An 18,424-nucleotide genomic window follows, 5' to 3' on the forward strand; every position below is an offset into this window, starting at 1 on the left:
ACATCTGTCGGTCACACGTTTTAAGGCTCAGCGCTCGTTCTCTCTGTGAACGCACACGTCGACGCACCTCAGTGCCCTTCCAGCACGTTGACAGGGAGACAAACAGCGGATCTGAGAGGTTATGTGTCTAAAAGAAGAAAAAGAGGAGGAACACGAGCTGCCAGGACTTGAAATAGATGGGTGGCACGACGTGGCGGTTTTTTGACGAGCAGAGTGAACAGCTCCATCCAGGAGGAGATTAGAAAAACACACACACACACACACAGAGTTGGAAGTGTGCGTTATCTTTTCCAGGGATGATCCCAAAATAAAACGGAAACAATGGCCAAATCTCCCAATAATTAAAACGCCTAATCCACTTCCTGGTTGGCGATGACCGTGGGCTGAGCGTGTCAGCCAGGGACTCGTCGGGAGATTGTGCGTTGTTTATGTTTAGATGCTTTTGTGTGTGTGTTAACGGCTCATTCGTCGCCCTCCAAAAATACGAGGACTTACACGGAATGAGGAGGGCGCTTCAAAACCACCCAAAAGATGCATTCACAGCATTGTGTGAAGGATGTCATATTTAAAATGTGTAATTCTACGTGAAGACATGTTCGGAAGAAGAAAAAGACCAAATGAAATGTCACTACTCAAAAGCATCAGGTAAAGCGAATCCTAAAAGCTGTTTTGATCCCTCTCCACCTGACTGACGTGTTATCTTTACACGCTTCTGTGTCTCCCATCCAGCCGCCTGCCTCCTTTATGCTCTCGTTGACGGGGTCTTCTTTAACCTTGATTGGCAACCTGCGCCCATGCCGGAGCTATTTGGGGACAAACCGGGTTTCTCTGTGGTTGGGTGAATCTATAGCAGATTACCCATTTGTGGTGAAGGTATGCAATTTTTGTTTTTGTTTTGTGGAGCAAGCTTTTTTTCAGTAAGAATTTATAAATAGCTGTGTTCATTTGAGGCCTACGATATGCTGTGTTTCTTCTATCTAAGTTTTGTTTCTTGTACGAGTGATTTGCTCGTATCCATCGTTATTTGATCGATATTCACAAGATAAAGGCCCTTTGCTTTAGTATCATACCTACTGAGGTTTATTATGCTCTAAATAAAAAGCTAAAAATTACTACTCAAAACTAAAAATGGTGCAATCATAGTATTAGGGAGAGTAGGGATGGGACATCACTATCTATGTGTTGGGGGGTCAAATGGCTCAGAAAAGGAGCCCAAATTATGAATACCATCCGAAAACTTTCCCCTAACTAAGAAAAAGTAGTCCAACTATGCACAAAACATCCCAGAATACAAGATTAACTGCTATTTTGGAGGATATTCAACGATGATGTTACACACATGCACTTAAACACACACATTTCACATCTATTTGTGAAAAACACCAAAAGCAAACTTTACTAGTTCAAGTTGTCATCTTAAAGATATAAAGGGGTAGAAGTGTGACGGGTGCAAATGAGTCATCAAGCCAGCGTTAAAATGTAAAGGAATGTCAACAATTTATTATGAAATAGCGCAGTATTACAAATAGGGTCAATTAGTCTAGTGCAGTAAAATGCACTATGGTGAGGTCATTAACTACACACGCAGTGGCTCGCGTCCCAGCCTCTGGAATGCGCTGCTCTCGTGCTTGTGTAGGTCTATGCAGCTCTAATTAGCTGCATTCACAAACAGCGGCGGGCTCATCAGAATGCCGAGGCCTGCAGAAAGCCACAGCAGGGGGGAGCAGTGTGTGTGTGTGTGTGTGTGTACGTGCGTGTTGGGTGTGTGTGGGGGGGGGGCGGGGGGTTGCATCTTGTACATCTGGGTGTTTAGAAGTGTGTGCGCGAGAAACAGAGTGTGATTTGTGTTCAGGGATGACTGCGTTTGTGTGTGAGACACCAGTGTGTGTTCCTGTCTCCAGAGACAAAAGAAAAAAATGACTATACAAATGGAGGCAGCAAACAGAGGCCCAGCCGCCGCCACGCCACAAAAACGGCGCTTTTTGTCCCCTCTAAGAACCGTCCTCCCTCCCATTTGTATGTGCGGCACGCGAGCAAACAACGCGGCGGAGGCCTCGGGGCGCGGACAACAACCGCCGCACCGCCAGGCAGTGGGCAAAGAAGACGTCTCCGTACTCTCTGTTTTTCAAAATGGCTTCCCGATCGCTGTTTAAAGTCACATGACCGGGAGCGGCAGGAACAACCCGAGCGTTTGTGATGAAAAGGCGGGATTCTCCGCAGAGTGAGCCTGCGTCACGGAGACGGGGAAATATATCATACAAGAACATTTCATGAGTGTAAAGGTCATGTCTGCCGCATGCGCTCTGCAAGTATTGTCAACACACAAGACAATTGGAAATCTGTAAAAGTAGGCTTTGGTCATCGATTGACAAAACGGTTTGACACCAGAGTAAAGCTGCCGTTACTGTCGATGTTTCCGAGGCATATACATTTCACAAATATTCTATATACTTCACATCAGAGTTTTATGAAATATAATATACATTGCCAACCATTTTATTTGTTGTGGATGAAAAAACCCAACAGCTGCCAGCCTTTAAGCGAAATGTGGAAAATGCTCAGGAGGCCACATTGAAACATCCCTCCAAGGACAATGATTTTAAAAAAAGACACCAAACAACGTACAAAACACACAATCACACCTCAAAAAACGAACTCACTGACCCTCCTCCAAGCAGCGGGAGGGATACTAGATTATAAAAAGAATTTAAAAATGACTTAATGCCTCCATGATCAATGGACCATGAGGAGACCAGCCACAGCCTTCAGTGTTTTAGGTCATGATGTGTTCCCAAAGATGTATTCATTTGGGTCCACGACTGGACAAGTGAGATCTTGTTAAACACTGAACCCACTTTCTTGCATTTGTCCATATTATTGTATGTTTTCCGACGCTCAGCGGAGGCATGGGAGGACTGGTGGAGTTGGGGGGGGGGGGGGGGACACGTTTGTTATACTCCACGTCTCTGAATTCTTTAGTGAGTGTGTTTGCAAAGTCAGCGCGTCTGAACGGATGGTTCAGTGCAAACATCTACCTTTGCCCGTTGACGGGATTCGAGTTTTTACAGACTCTTTAACTGGAGGAATAAATGAAATGCTCAGCGTCACTGGCTCATGGGGCCACTTTACTCCCTCCCTCACAGGAAGCTTCATTGATCCGAACACTCAAAGTCAAAGACACCAATAAAAACCAAACGGCCTGTTTGACACCAATAACACCGCTGTCAAAACACACAGTGAACCGATCTCCATAACACACACACACACACACACACACACGGGGCAGGAAAGAATGAGGGCAGCAAAATCCCCAAAACAGGAAGTCTGCTTCAGGAATGAACTCGAGCAGCTGAAAAAAAAGCAACGTGGTGCCCTAAAAATTACAGACACTTGAAAAATCCCGTCATGGCCTCATGGCTGTGTTTTCCATCCCAACGTCCATACGTCACGTACTGTGAGGTGAAGGGGCGAAAAACACACACAAACTACACTAGGCCAGAACATGCAGGTATGTCACACAACAGGGAGTCCATCTATTGTTCAATAGAGTCCCCGAAAAATGCACTATTGGCCCTTACTGGAGACACCCCCATGGTTTGATTGACACGCAATATTTTTTGCAAAGACAAGCAGCAGAAAACGGGAACCGGTGAAACAATGTGGTCGGAGTAATCCAAATATATACGAGCAAGTTACAGAGACAAAAGAAAAACCCGCATTTTTTTTCATCTCAAAATCAAAAGATATCCTCGAAGAAAAAAAACAGCATTAAACCCCAAAAACTGCATCTGCATGAACAAAACATGGTTACCCACAATAAAGTTCAAACAGCAAGCCAAGCAGCAGTGAGCAGGTGTAAGGGGAAGAAGAGGAGGAGGCTGAAAGAAAAGAAAAAAAAGAGAGAAGAAGAACGAGGGGGGGAAAAAAAGGGAGAAAGCTGACGTACTTGAGCCGGAGAAATGTCCGCTCCCCAGGGAGGTCGGCCCGTTCTTTCCACTGCTAACGGGAGGGGAAAACATCTACAAGACAAACAGAGCGCACATTACCTCCGAGAGCACTGACACTGCCAACAGCAAGACGCATCTCTCCACAAACATCACTGCAGCTACACATGAGGAGCATCGTTCCAAAACGCCAGGGCAGCATTTGGCTGAAGAATTAGTTCCAGGCCAGATGGGGAATGTGCTTTATTTAATGGTCGCTCAGTCTTATATTTTAACATATTATATATGACGTTTTGGAAGGAAACTCTTTATGGATATTTATCAAAGAAAACATAAGGTCTATCATCTCTAGGGCTGGGTATCACTAGGATTTAAACACTGATCAGAGACCAATGTATGTTTTTGTCTGATATTTATCTAGCTTTATACATATAGGTTTCCTTTAACAAAAAGAAACAAAGTTGCAATTGTCAAATACTTCTCAGTAAAAATGATTAAAAGAATAACTGATTGAAATGAAATCTGGAGAAGGTTTTCTGACAGGTAACTGGACAACTAGTGCAGTCGGGTCACAGGTCAGGTGGTCCTTCATCAGGTCAGGTGTATACTCATTAGCATGCCACACCTGAGTAAAGTCAAACAGGTCCCAACTGAACACTAACAAGTCCACAGTAGGCCGGTCCTGGTTCTTACGGGTACCACAAAGGGTCCTAAGTCCAGCTTAAAGGGAAGACGAGTGAGTCAAGTCCAAAGTCCCAGAATAGGTCCAAGTCGCTCACTGTGTGCTCCAACTCCTCAAAGAGTCACTTTCTCCCCAATAAAACGTTTTAAAAAAGCTTTAACAGAAATGAATACATTTGGGTTATCAAATGTAAAATCCAGCTGATCAAACACACCTGGTTTGTTATTTCTCTGAAGAAGTAACAGTAATGTGTATTTGCTGAGCTGACCACAGGATTCTTTACAACCAGTTGGGAAGAAGTATCACCTGTTGGTCAGTAGTGACAAATGCACCTTTCCTTCTTTCGCCACCTCGTCAGCTGCTGTCAGGTCGATTCAGAGTGTATTAAAAACCTATTTTTGATGACATGTTTGATACCCAGCCCTAATGACCCAGACTTTCAGCTCAGACCTGAACACAGACGTGAAGAGTTCATTTTCCAAAACCCTGCGGGCACATTTTGGGGAAATATTAGAAAGAAATCAAATCCAGCATCTGTAGGAGATAAAATATCCTAAATCCCCTGCTCAATTTATCATGAAAATTTGTATTCATTTGAATGTTTCCCTCCTGCCGAATGGTGGACGGCTCATTTTGGAAAAAACAACACTTCACGTCTACTTCATATCTGGGATTATCATCAGAACTAGCTACCATTTAGCTCAACACATCTACAGAAAGATAAGCAGGTGTTAAGGCGGAGAGGGTCTATATGTACGCGCTAGTGTAAAGCCTCTGGAGGACCCTGGTGACCTTGATGGATAACCTCTGTGTGTGTGCGTGTGCGATGGGGAGCTCAGTGACTGTGAACATGCTCGGCGCTTCACACGTTCGGACTATAAAAGCTTCTCAGGACTTACCGGGTTTTTTTGTGGTCTTTTGTACAGGCCACAATAGAAGTAAACGAAGCCCATAGTCTAAAGAGTCTATCCGTCATTTCCTGTGAATCCCGCCCGTGGGCTGTCAGGGCCTAATGCGGAATTCTGAGGTCGCTCCAACAAAGAGGACCCAAACGCGGGCGAGATGGAGGATGTGACTGGGATCATGGGCAGGCCTATCGATAGCTGCGGGTGTCAGCTCGTGGGCGGGCACAGACAACCCAGTCTCCAAAAAAAGCGTGAAATGGCTACGTTGGTCCACCGTGATAAACGTAGTCATGTTACGTTTTCCCCCAAAATAACGTTACTATGTTACGTTTCTTTTGGCCCATTCATTTACATTGCTTTGCAAATAGGTCACGTGACTATCAAGTTTCCCGGTAGCGAAAAGAAAAACATGGCGGACGGTCAGCATAATCTCCGTGAAAAACACAATATTTTAAGAAAGCATCAGCATTTGTATGCATTTCGATGGCATTTCTAGCGAGAAGTATGCGTTATTCTTTCATAATCTTCTATCAGAGACTGTAGAAGACCTTCCGTTTATTCGTTTCTGCGAAGATTTGAGTGTCCCTTTGGCAAAGCGTGGCTACGCAACGCCTTTAACGTCGCATTATTAAAAAAACACTTCCAGTGGGGGCGTTACCGTAAAGAGGCGTTCAGCCTTAAAGCCACTAATCGCCAAACAAAACAAACTCAAAGCACTCGAATCACATTATGACTTTTTAAACATAAATTCCGTTATTTTTATGAGTTTTCAATGAAAGAATGCATCATTTCCGGGGGTAGGCATGCCCGGGACATCCCGAATTATGGGCAATTTTGATTTGTCCAGCTTTTTGACAGCTCCAGTCCCGACTTCCAATCACAGCCTCCTAAATCAATGACGCGCCTAAAACTCTCGGATCGAACATTACGTCTTGTTTACATGGGAAAGGGGGGCGGGGCTTCGCCCTCAGAGCGGAGCGTCATTTCTCGCTCCACACGTCTCCTCTTTTTACTGGCCAGGAAAACGGGCGATCTATCCCACGTGGGTCTGGCTCCATTCCATTGGCTCTGACGAATCCATAGAGAGGCGGGACTTATAATTTGCCCGGCAAACGGAGAGATTTGAGCTGCATTGCTTCCACTGTGCGTGAAGTGGCCGTGAGGCCTCCACTAAAGTCTCTCTCTATTTGTTCTGCTTTACTCAATAAAAGTAAAACCTTTACAGATATACTGTCCACACACTAGGCTAACATAATGGAGACTTCCAGGCTTCGTCCTTTATGTTTTATGGGGATAAAGCCCCTGTAAGTAGTTTTTTCCCAAGCAAATCTGAGTTTCTTCTTTTTTTGTGTGTCCCATACAAATATCAAAATATATATACTGATTTTCACATCCAAACACACTCACTTATGTTCCCTTTTATCATGACAACAAGAAATTTCAAGATATACCTTTTGCTTTCATAAATCATACAGTGTGTAAATGCCCAGCAGTGTACGGTCCGGGGGCCCCTATCGGGCCACTTGTTAGATGGTTCGATTAGTCTATCACTACTATACTTTGATCTGACGACTAATTTGCACATCATGCTCGTACCGGCATGGCTTCGCCCTTCCCAGGCATAGTTCATCATCTTCCGGGGTCCTATAGCCAGTGTTGGGAAAGTTTACTTTCTACATTAACTAGTTCAAAGTTTAGTTTACAAATTTTAAAAAGGAACTAGTTCAGTTCATAATTCAAAATATTTGAACTAAGTTCACGGTTCCAAAAAATGAACTAGTTCAGTTCTTTTTTTCCATACGTTGCTGCGAGCTATTTTTTTTTTAAATTATTGCCACAGCCCAGAACCACAGACAGCAATTATTTTATCAGTTTTAACACTGAAGCTATGCATCAGATTTAATCTTCTTATCCAATTTGAATCCTTATCCAACCAGGGTTTACATTAGCATTGAGGGGACAGCATTTCCCTAATGATTCTTTGATGCTATGTTGCTGTCTATTCACTCCACACTAGCAGCAGTTGCAGAGTTTACCCCTACACTACATTCTCAAACACATGCTGCTTAAATGGTCTTTTTTAAATAAGGAATTATTAAAAGAAAAACAGGACAGTAATCATTAAGGTGCAAATGTTTGCAAAGAAAGGTCAGATTCCTCCCATCCTCACCGACCTTGTCAGTAACTTCATAAACTCTTTAAAATTATTATACGCCGCCTCTTTGCTACACTTATTAATGCGCGTTTATGGTGTGTTTTCTATAGAAATCTGGTACCCCATTGAACATTAAGCTGAACGAACGCGCCGTTCATAGACACCAGAATGAACGAGAACAGTGACGTTCATCGGGCATTAATACAGTACGTTGAGTTCACGTTCGCCCAAAATATCAACAAGTTTATGAACGCGTTCAGGCACAACACTGTCCCAAAAGGGCCGGGATCGCACCTCACCCAGCATGCCTCGGCCTTCACTTTTTTCACTACAGAGTTTTGTTGCACCCTGTGACTCCGGCGTTAGACTCCTTCGACTGAGTTTTAAGATGGGTTGGATGGGTTACTGACTAAAATTTATGCCCCCACCCCCTAACTGCCTCAGGGAAACTTGTAAATATAATAAGTCAAATAAGTCAAACAAGCAAGTTGTATCTGGTTTAACCCTTTTATTCCTGTAGGCGTTTTTTAGGTCTCATGCTGGAAATTGCATTTACACACTAAAACTAGGATAACGCATGTCTGATGATAGTGACAGTGAGTCTGTCGATCAAGATGAGGATGGAGACATAGTAGAGGTTGAAAATCCTCCTTGTTGAACACCCCACAATACATTCTGTGCTCCCTCTGGCATAACATTTCTAATGATATCATGTCCCCCCCTTCAGTATTTTAAGACATTCTTCAGGTTATTGTAGGCCAGTTGAATGTGTATGCCATAAAATTTGACACAAACAAGCCCTTTAAGTTTACATGTTTTGTATGTGGATTTTGTACATACAGTGTTGGTCATTTCATTTCTTTGTTTAATATTTTTGAATTTATGTTTGAATCCATTTGTGGTTAATGTGCTCAAAATGCACTACTTTCTTAATGCTTACATTGCTTGTTTGACTTATTATATTTACAAGTTACCCTGAGGCAACAGACCTAAATCAAGTTAGGGGGTGGGGGCATATATTTTAGTCGGTAACCCATCAAACCCATCTAACAAGTGGCCCGATAGGGGCCCTCGGACCGTACACTGCTGGGCATTTACACACTAAAACTGTATGATTTATGAAAGCAAAAGGTATATCTTGAAATTTCTTGTTGTCATGATAAAAGGGAACATAAGTGAGTGTGTTTGGATGTGAAAATCAGTATATATATTTTGATATTTGTATGGGACACACAAAAAAAGAAGAAACTCAGATTTGCTTGGGAAAAAACTACTTACAGGGGCTTTATCCCCATAAAACATAAAGGACGAAGCCTGGAAGTCTCCATTATGTTAGCCTAGTGTGTGGACAGTATATCTGTAAAGGTTTTACTTTTATTGAGTAAAGCAGAACAAATAGAGAGAGACTTTAGTGGAGGCCTCACGGCCACTTCACGCACAGTGGAAGCAATGCAGCTCAAATCTCTCCGTTTGCCGGGCAAATTATAAGTCCCGCCTCTCTATGGATTCGTCAGAGCCAATGGAATGGAGCCAGACCCACGTGGGATAGATCGCCCGTTTTCCTGGCCAGTAAAAAGAGGAGACGTGTGGAGCGAGAAATGACGCTCCGCTCTGAGGGCGAAGCCCCGCCCCCCTTTCCCATGTAAACAAGACGTAATGTTCGATCCGAGAGTTTTAGGCGCGTCATTGATTTAGGAGGCTGTGATTGGAAGTCGGGACTGGAGCTGTCAAAAAGCTGGACAAATCAAAATTGCCCATAATTCGGGATGTCCCGGGCATGCCTACCCCCGGAAATGATGCATTCTTTCATTGAAAACTCATAAAAATAACGGAATTTATGTTTAAAAAGTCATAATGTGATTCGAGTGCTTTGAGTTTGTTTTGTTTGGCGATTAGTGGCTTTAAGGCTGAACGCCTCTTTACGGTAACGCCCCCACTGGAAGTGTTTTTTTAATAATGCGCCGTTAAAGGCGTTGCGTAGCCACGCTTTGCCAAAGGGACACTCAAATCTTCGCAGAAACGAATAAACGGAAGGTCTTCTACAGTCTCTGATAGAAGATTATGAAAGAATAACGCATACTTCTCGCTAGAAATGCCATCGAAATGCATACAAATGCTGATGCTTTCTTAAAATATTGTGTTTTTCACGGAGATTATGCTGACCGTCCGCCATGTTTTTCTTTTCGCTACCGGGAAACTTGATAGTCACGTGACCTATTTGCAAAGCAATGTAAATGAATGGGCCAAAAGAAACGTAACATAGTAACGTTATTTTGGGGGAAAACGTAACATGACTACGTTTATCACGGTGGACCAACGTAGCCATTTCACGCTTTTTTTGGAGACTGGGTTGGCACAGACAGATGATCGCATAATTGAATGCGACCGACCTGCGTCTATAATGAGAGGAGACGCGTTGTGGCTGCTGCTGCTGCTGCTGCCCTTCTTTGTTTCATTCTGTCTTCAAGAAGCAGCATTTACGGCCTGATTGACATTTTTGGAGTTCATTTTACATACAGCATATTTGTCCATAATATTACATATGATAAACTCCAGAAACTCAGGGGCTACTAAGTATAGATTTTATGATTCATTATTTTCATATCTTTGTATTATTGTTTGTAATTATTATACTATAATATTCTGATATAAAACTGAAGTATGTATATACCTAAAAACATCAGAATATTCCTGTAGACGTGATATAATGTTCTCAATTTTTCAATTTTTGTTATTTTATGCTTATTTTCATTAGAGGACATTATAACAGTATGAAGATCATTTTCTTACATAGGTCTGTGGCAGGCCAGTATGAAGTAAATTACATTTATGATCTTATCTCTTATAGTAACTATGACAACTTTACTTTAATATACTGTGAAAGGGACAAAAAACGTGTGTAACACCAAATGGTGATTACACACAACAATACATCTATAGACTTAAAAATATATATATTAATTATCGGTCTGAACTAAGGAACATATTTTTCATAAAAATATTGCTATAGATGTGCTTTGTATATTTGTATGCAACAGCGAGCTTATCATGCATGTTAAGTGTGTGATAAGACCTACAATATTCTTAAATGATTATTGTGTTGCTTGAAACAAATCAAATATATGAAACATTTAGACCATTTCTATAAGAAACCTACGTGGTGCGTTGCACTGCACACTGTGATGTACTGATTACAGCATGGACATCACAATACAGATTGAAAGGTGCATTAATGAGGATTGTATCACCTGTTCCTGCATGTCGTGCAGCATCTCTGGTGTCCTTCTTTTAATAATTTGATATGGTCAGACATTATTCGCAGATATAATATAGTAGATGTGTGCATATTTGTCTAATGCATTATCATTCTGGGGGGAACTTAAATTATCGCATGGGAATTTTTGGTGATTTTTCTCTCTCTTGCGTCTGCAACACTACCGTGATTTCACTATAGCCAGGCCCTCTCTCCACATGAAATTTGGAATTTTATTTAAAATTTTCCATATTTTTTAAATGTTTTTCTTCCTCCCTCCTCCTCTTCCTCTTCATACCAAAGCTGCTCCCAGAGGAGAGGAGAGAAGGCGTGCAGAAAGCATGGAAGAGGGGAGCGCGGTGGGGGGGCTGTTTCCTGCCCATCAAGTTCACCACACACATTCTGTTCCTTTAAAAAATAAAACACACACAAACTTTCAGACGGAGTCCTGAGTTTGAGCTGCGGGAACATTTAGAAGTGTGAAGCATGTCTCTCTTTTTGGGCTGCATGCGTGTGTTTCCTTCTGTCTGTCTGTCTCTCTGCACGTCTGTCTATCACACAACGAGCTTTTAACGTGTGTGTGTGTGTGTGTGTGTGTGTGTGTGTGTGTGTGTGTGTGTGTGTGTGTGTGTGTGTGTGTACGACGCGGTGCGCGGCGCGCGGGGCAGTCTGTTAACTCGCACACACACACACACACACGCACGCACGCACAAATATGAACATTCTCCAAATCATAGCAAGGGCAGAAAGAGCAGGTTAGACAGTAAAAGTAAACAAATAAATAAAGGACTTAAAATGAGATATACTACCATGGATGGTGGGAACATTTTCAAATCGCTGTTTCGCATCTATAAGACAACAAAATGCTTCAATCTTCACAGTTCTCTGCACACACACACACACATAAAGAAATTAAATTACAAAAAAAAGAAAGAGAATTTGCACAGACTTTTTTTTGCAAGTTATTCTACGCCAAATGCACTTTAGTGTAAAGAAGCAGGTTGAATGCGCCGTGCACAGGTCATTACGGCGGAGGATACAACAGACGCCCTACGGGACGCGTTCACGCTCCTCCGCGGCTTCTACGAGTTATTCTATTCCTATTTACACAGAGAGAGAGAGAGACAGAGAGAGAGAGAGAGAGAGAGAGGGGGGAAGCGGCCGCTGCGTGTCCCTTACCGCGCTGAAGTCCAGTAAGTCGCTCAGCTCCTTGTCGGTTCCCAGAGCTGCCATCCGCTGTTGATGATGCATTTTTTTTTGTTGCAAAAATCGCACGGACCCTAAAATTAGGGTGAGGGGGGGGGGGGGGTGAAGAGAGAGAGAAGAGGACAGGTAGGGACAGACTGATAGATGGAGAGACAAAGGGGAGGGGGGGGGAGAGGAGAGAAAAGAAGAGGAAGACCTCGGCTTGTTTTTAGTGTGTGCGCAGCGCTCCCCTCCGTTCCCGGGGCTCCGTTCCTCCACCGCCAAATAAATCCAGTCCAAAAAAAAAAGAAAACAACAACCTCGCAGCCCCGATTCTAGTTCATCCTCCGCCGCTGGTCAGCACGAGATTAAAAAGACATTTTTTTTTTTTAAATGGAGTGAAAAAAAAAACAAAGAAGGAAAGCGGAGTTGTTCTAAGTGCGTTTTGGTGTGCTTTCTCCCCGGGAACAAGTCCACACCGCTCCGCTTAACACGCAGTTCGTCCGCCGCGGCTGGCTGTGGCTCTCACTCTCTCTCACACACACACACACACACGCACGCACGCGCGCACACACACACACGCACACAAACACTCACACACACATGCGAGTGCGATATAAATAAATAAGACGCCGTGTCTCCGCTGAGCCTCTCTAGGATGACTAAAAAGATCACCTCCGGAAACGAGCCCCGCTGATCCCGCTGCTGCTGCGCCGGGCTGCGCCGCTGCGGGCTGCGGCTGCTGCTCAACGAGACACCGGTGCGCACGCAGGACGGAATCCCGTGCGCGTGTGATGCACAGCCGCGGGAGCGATAACTGCGCTCGTGCGGCCGCTTGCGTTCCCGCGCGCAGTGGAAGGAAATGCAGCGACTTGTTAGAAGGAGACGTTGGTTTGATCGCTGCAGCCGTTGGATGGTTGCGTTTGGGTTGGGCGCATTGGGGTAACAACAAAAAATAGTGGTTTTATTTTTCCCTTCTAGAAAAAGAAAACTTTTCACTCTATAAACATTCACTAATCATTTTTGCACATGTTTGTTTTTTATATTGCTATTTTATATGGTGTACATTTTTCACACAAGCATTTATTTTCTTATGCCAGAGTCATGAGTCTTCCCCCCTTCAAGCACACGGAACAAGTGCAGTGCTTAACCTGCGTGACCCCCCCCCCTCCCCCCCCTACACACACACACACACACACACACACTAAACAACAACAGCGCCAAGCCAGCTCTCCGGAAATACTTTGCACTACTTTGTTTCTTTTTCTTTAGCCTGAAGGTACAAAAATGACTGGCCTATTTCTGCAAATCACACACAAAAATAAACACACACACACACACACACTCTCATGTGCAGGTTGGGTCTGTTGCAGTGTACAGTGGTCCTGCCCCTTGGCCCTTTGGCTGCTGTCCACTCTGGAACTAATGATGAGCCATGTAATTGCTTAATGCGGATTACAGCAGACCTGCTCCTCGTTGTTGTCGTCTCTGTTACAAAAGACGCGAGTGATCCGAGCTGAATTTGCCATCTCACGATTGAACGCTTCCCTCTGCATCTCTGAATCTCTAGTTGGCTTTAAAAAAAATTAGTAACAGGAGTGACAATGACAAGATACATTGAGAGGCATACACAGGTAGGAAATTGCACAAAATGGAAGTTGCTCAAAAATGCAAGACATCAAAACCATTAACAAGCAGGGTTACGTTAAAAAAATAAGTTCAGTTAAGATCCTTCGATGCAAAAGTAACTGCTGACTTTCACACAAGACACAAACAGAGGTTTCTGTGGTGAAAGTTAACATGACCTGAGAGGGGTTGCTTAGGGAGACAAACTCACAAAGAACCACCTCATCTACAGAGCTTTGGAGCCTCTTTTAGCAAACAAGACAAAATCAGAGCTAAATTGTAACTGAGTTAAGTGATGAAAGGAGATCAAAGAAAGAAAGACAAAAAAGAATAAGACAGACAGATAAAAAAAAAGCAGGAATATCAGGGGAAAAGTTCATCTTTGAAATCTGTAGCTCAGGATTCTCAAGGCCTGTGATCTCTTCTCTATGTTCTAATTCTATGTGAGCAGTTTATTGTAAACATTTCAATCCCCAATCCGGGTGAATCCCTGTATGAGCCTCATCTTCCATTTAACCAGGAGCCCAGCCCAGCCTGGAACTTCTCTTTAAATATCAACGCAAGAAAGAGTTGAATAACCTTAAAACAACACATCCTGGTTTAGTCTGAGTGTTTGAACCTTGAAACAGAAATGCACAGTTGTGCACTGGGAACGTCTGTCACATCGAGGGTCAAGAGGTGAGCTGCGAAATTCATCCTTGACAGATACGCAGTTATTACATAATAGGCTGAGGAGGAGGGACATTTCTCCTGGTGGGACTCAGTTTGTGGAACAGGGCGATAACTTTGAAATACTAGACTATACAACGTATCTCAGAAAAAGAAGACTAACACGCACAATGGGTAGATCGAGCAGAAATATTATAATATTCATAACTATGTTTTTATTTGTGTCTTTCAGGTTTGAGTGAGCCCTTCCTAGTGAAATAGGGAGAGCTTCCTGTTCATGGTGCTCGCCATGTTGCCAAGTCGACCTTCTTAACAATATGGGGGGGGGTCCGAAATGGAAAATATGCCGATAAAGAGACGCATGGTAACACGCTTTTTGATAAAGCTTCCGTGTATTATGTACAGGTGAAACTCGAAAAAATTGAATATCGTGCAAAAGTTCATTTATTTCAGTAATTCAACTTAACCGTCTACCAGGACATTTTAGAGCACTTCATGCTCCCTTCAGCAGACGAGCTTTATGGAGATGCTGACTTCATTTTCCAGCAGGACTTGGCACCTGCCCACACTGCCAAATATGTTCTGAGGTTTTGAATTTGGGGTTTTCATAAGCTGTATGACATAATCATCCAAAATGATATCAAATAAAGGCTTGAAATATCTTACTTTGCTTGTCATGAGTCTATATATTAGTTTCACCTTTTAAGTTGAATTACTGAAATAAAACTGAAACTTTTGCACGATATTCTAATTTTTTCGAGTTTCACCTGAATATTATATTACAAAGCTGGAAGGCAAGAACTTGTATGAGAAAGAATTTTATTTTATCAATTCATTCCACATTGTTCATCCTGGCTCAATTCCACAGAAGCAGTCACCTCTCATTTTAACCATAAGGCAAAGAAAAGTTTAAAATATCCACTCAAATGTATTGGTTACACACAAATACAAATTGATTTCTCTACAATATATAGCAATATCATTTCCAGCGGCGGCTGGCCCATGGGGGGCCATGGGGCCTATGCTAATGGGGTATCATCTTGTCAGGTCAGGCAAAAGATGCACAAACTAAATCAAAGCACATTATTATAGGAAGTGGCCAATCAATATCAGTGTCTGCCAGATCTAATTCTAGATGAAACGATCCTTATGACACTATTAGTCTGTTGGGACTTTATATTCTGTTAATATGTTTAAACTTCATACTCAGACTAAAGGCCCTTTTTCTTTGTAGATAAGGTGGACAGGTTTACTTCTAGTTAAGCCATTTGTTTTTAAATATGGTCTATTATCCAGTTTCCATATGAGGGGTCACTAATAGGCGGACAGCGATCAGAGTCCGGATCCGGGCGCTGTGGTATCCAAACCTCTGACGGAAAACCTCCACTTAAACAATTGCACCTTTTTTAGACTTTACGGGTGATCCAGGAGACACACCGACATATTAAATATGTGTATTCTGATAAGCATTCCGGCTCCAAGCAGAGACTGTGAGTCACGGAGGTTATTTTCTCCAGAAAGAGAAAAAGTGAGACCAGCTTCTATAATCGAGAACAGAGGGACAGACTGTTGGTTTGTGCAGTTTGATACCAGTACGTCTCCTGTGTTCACAGACGCTGTCCATCGTCAGCGCGGTAAACAGAAGAGGCAAGTTTACATTTGAAAGCTTATAGAAACTTAAATACTTAAATACTCGTTTCTGCTTCGAAACAACTGATGCTTTGAGCAATGCAAATTTGCAATCTTTTTTCTATTAAAGGTTTGAATCGCTTTGCTGAGGCAGAGGACCAACTACAGAGCAGTGCATGGCCCTCTGTCCGAGCCTTTGGTATTGAAAGCTCCTTTATTGAGTTTCCTTTAAGCTAAATGCTCTCTAAGTTGAGGTTTCTCTGGTAAAAAGTTACGCAGTGTTTATGTGTGAGGCATTTATAGTGAAGGTAACAGCTGAATGAGTGGATGTGGTCTACTCTGCTATGCTGTGATTGATAGTATACTGTACATATTAAATATATTTGACATGATACGATTGGTTGATGTCTTTATTCACAGTGCATAAGCTCAGGAAAAATCTAGCAAAAAAAAGAGCAATTTCCCTGTTCTGTACGACAAAAACAGCTGCTAATATATATACGAAAATAATGTACCCCCCCCCTCCCCTTTGGCCATATTTGACATGAATGAAGACCGTGAGACAGATGGGAAGGGAGAAAAAGACTTGAAAAGACTGAATTTAAGATGTGATGGTAGCGGTGGTTCCCACAGAGGAATAAATGGTTTAAACATACACACGTTATGACCAAACATAAGTACACACTCCTGCAGAGAAGCTGTGCAAGTGAACGCATTTGACCACACATTTCTTTTTCTGTCTCTCACACGCACACACATACACACTCAGCTCCTCTGTGGTCTCAAACTGTGTGTTTTTGCCAAACACCTGTGTAATCGTACAGCTGTGGAGAATGCTGGGAAAGGACCGGGGGAACCGAGCACCGCACAGCTAATACCCTTTGATTCCACCCGGATCACTGAGTGTGTGTGTGTGTGTGTCAAAACATGAGTGTAAAAGTGTGAGTGCTCTTGGAGACTGGAGAGAAAAAGAGGGAGGGTGGGGGGGGGGCAGTGAGAGAGTGGATGAGTGTTGGCTCAAGTTTGTTTTGTGAGAGTGTGTGTGCATGTATCTTTGTGTGTGTGTGTGTGTGTGTGTGCATAATCTGTCCCCAGTATCAGCAGTCTGGAACATTCCTCCATCCTCCTCCTCCTCCACCTCCAGCTGAACTCATGGAGCGCCCACTTCCTCAAACCAACCACCACAGAGGAAGAAGCTTCTGTCACTTTTTTTTCCTTCTGGGTTTGTGCAGAAAACTTTGAAAAACATTTGTTTCTGTCTTGTTTCATCCATGAAGAGGAAAGGAAACTCGTTATCAGACATCCTTCATACACCATCGATGCCTGCTTATTTCTGGGTGGATTTGTTCTGAAGAATCACGCACGGGTGGGTTACCAATTTACTGAGTTAAAAGTATATATATTTAGAATGATTTTGGCCACAGCAGCTTCTGCAGCTCAGTAGTTTAAAAGAGATCTGCAGGTCTCTCTTACAACACATCGGCCACTGTAGGCCGTGCTGGACCACAATATCACAGGCTGTCACATGACCAAGCAAAGGGGTCTGCGACAAAAAACACTTCTTTAGGTCTGTATTGTCAGACAGTAGTGTCGGTCTGTGGTCATGTTGCCTGTGTGTGTTGGATCCATCCCGTCCTGCTCAGCACCTACTACTACGCCACCAGCTCGGAGCGTTGGATGGATTCAATCCGTGTGTCCACCACTGGACGAGGATCCATTTGGACTTCCCATTGGCCTCTTCTCTTGTGCTGAGTGACGCAGAGGTAATTGAGCACGAAACCTATAGATTGCTTTGCATGAAGTGCCATGGAACTGGCCTCGTCATCATGCAAACGCGAGCACACTCATATTCCACTGTGTGACGGTCCCTTGCCGTATTACTAGCGTGAATGTCCCTTTTAATGGCAGGTGCCCGGAGAGTGCTGACTGGAGACACCTGGGGGGCCCGGTGCTGATCACAACTCCGTGCCTCGTCGCCCCATGTGTGGAGCTAAATAAACGCTTTCTTTAGGGGGAACCGCCTGCGTCTCCCTCATCTTGTCATGGCTGCCCGAGCCGGGTCGTGACAACTGTTGCTATTACTTAATATTCACGTTCAGGAGCGTTCTATTCTCTGGATAGGGACTTTAATTAATAATGAGTTTAACTTTCTTTGCACAACTAGATGTGTCTGCCACTGGAGGAAAATTTATGAAAAACATCTTAAGACGGAAAGAAGCCAAATGGCTGAAGTGGCTCAGTGCTGTTCCACTTTTTCGCACTTCGAAAGGGTTAAACAACACGCCGGAGCATCAAGTCGTCACACACAGCTGAGAACAGCGCCGACGTGTGATTGACTCGGGTCATTGTACGGTTATGGGAACAGCTGCGTGTAGC

The 18,424-nt window shown here is 43.3% G+C and overlaps 1 protein-coding gene across 8 annotated transcripts in view; it reads right to left on the bottom strand.

The window, feature by feature from the left end:
• Positions 1 to 12,981, bottom strand: part of tcf4 (transcription factor 4) — a 160,664-nt gene extending 147,683 nt beyond the window's left edge. For 2 of the 8 annotated variants that reach the window (XM_037484483.2, XM_037484476.2), the window contains exons 1-3: positions 12,119 to 12,980; positions 11,749 to 11,787; positions 3,947 to 4,019 (exon numbers count right to left, since the gene is read on the bottom strand). In XM_037484483.2, the coding sequence (XP_037340380.2) occupies positions 3,947 to 4,019; positions 11,749 to 11,787; positions 12,119 to 12,190 (184 nt within the window). In that variant the 5' untranslated portion in view covers positions 12,191 to 12,980. Of the gene's footprint in view, positions 1 to 3,946; positions 4,020 to 11,748; positions 11,788 to 12,118 lie in introns of all 8 variants that reach the window. The other 6 variants (XM_037484484.2, XM_062558764.1, XM_062558763.1 and 3 more) reach the window with 5 other exon arrangements.
• Positions 12,982 to 18,424: the final 5,443 nt, after the last annotated feature.

The sequence above is a fragment of the Pungitius pungitius genome, chromosome 18 (assembly GCF_949316345.1).
Source record: "Pungitius pungitius chromosome 18, fPunPun2.1, whole genome shotgun sequence".
In the NCBI taxonomy this organism is placed as follows: domain Eukaryota; kingdom Metazoa; phylum Chordata; class Actinopteri; order Perciformes; family Gasterosteidae; genus Pungitius; species Pungitius pungitius.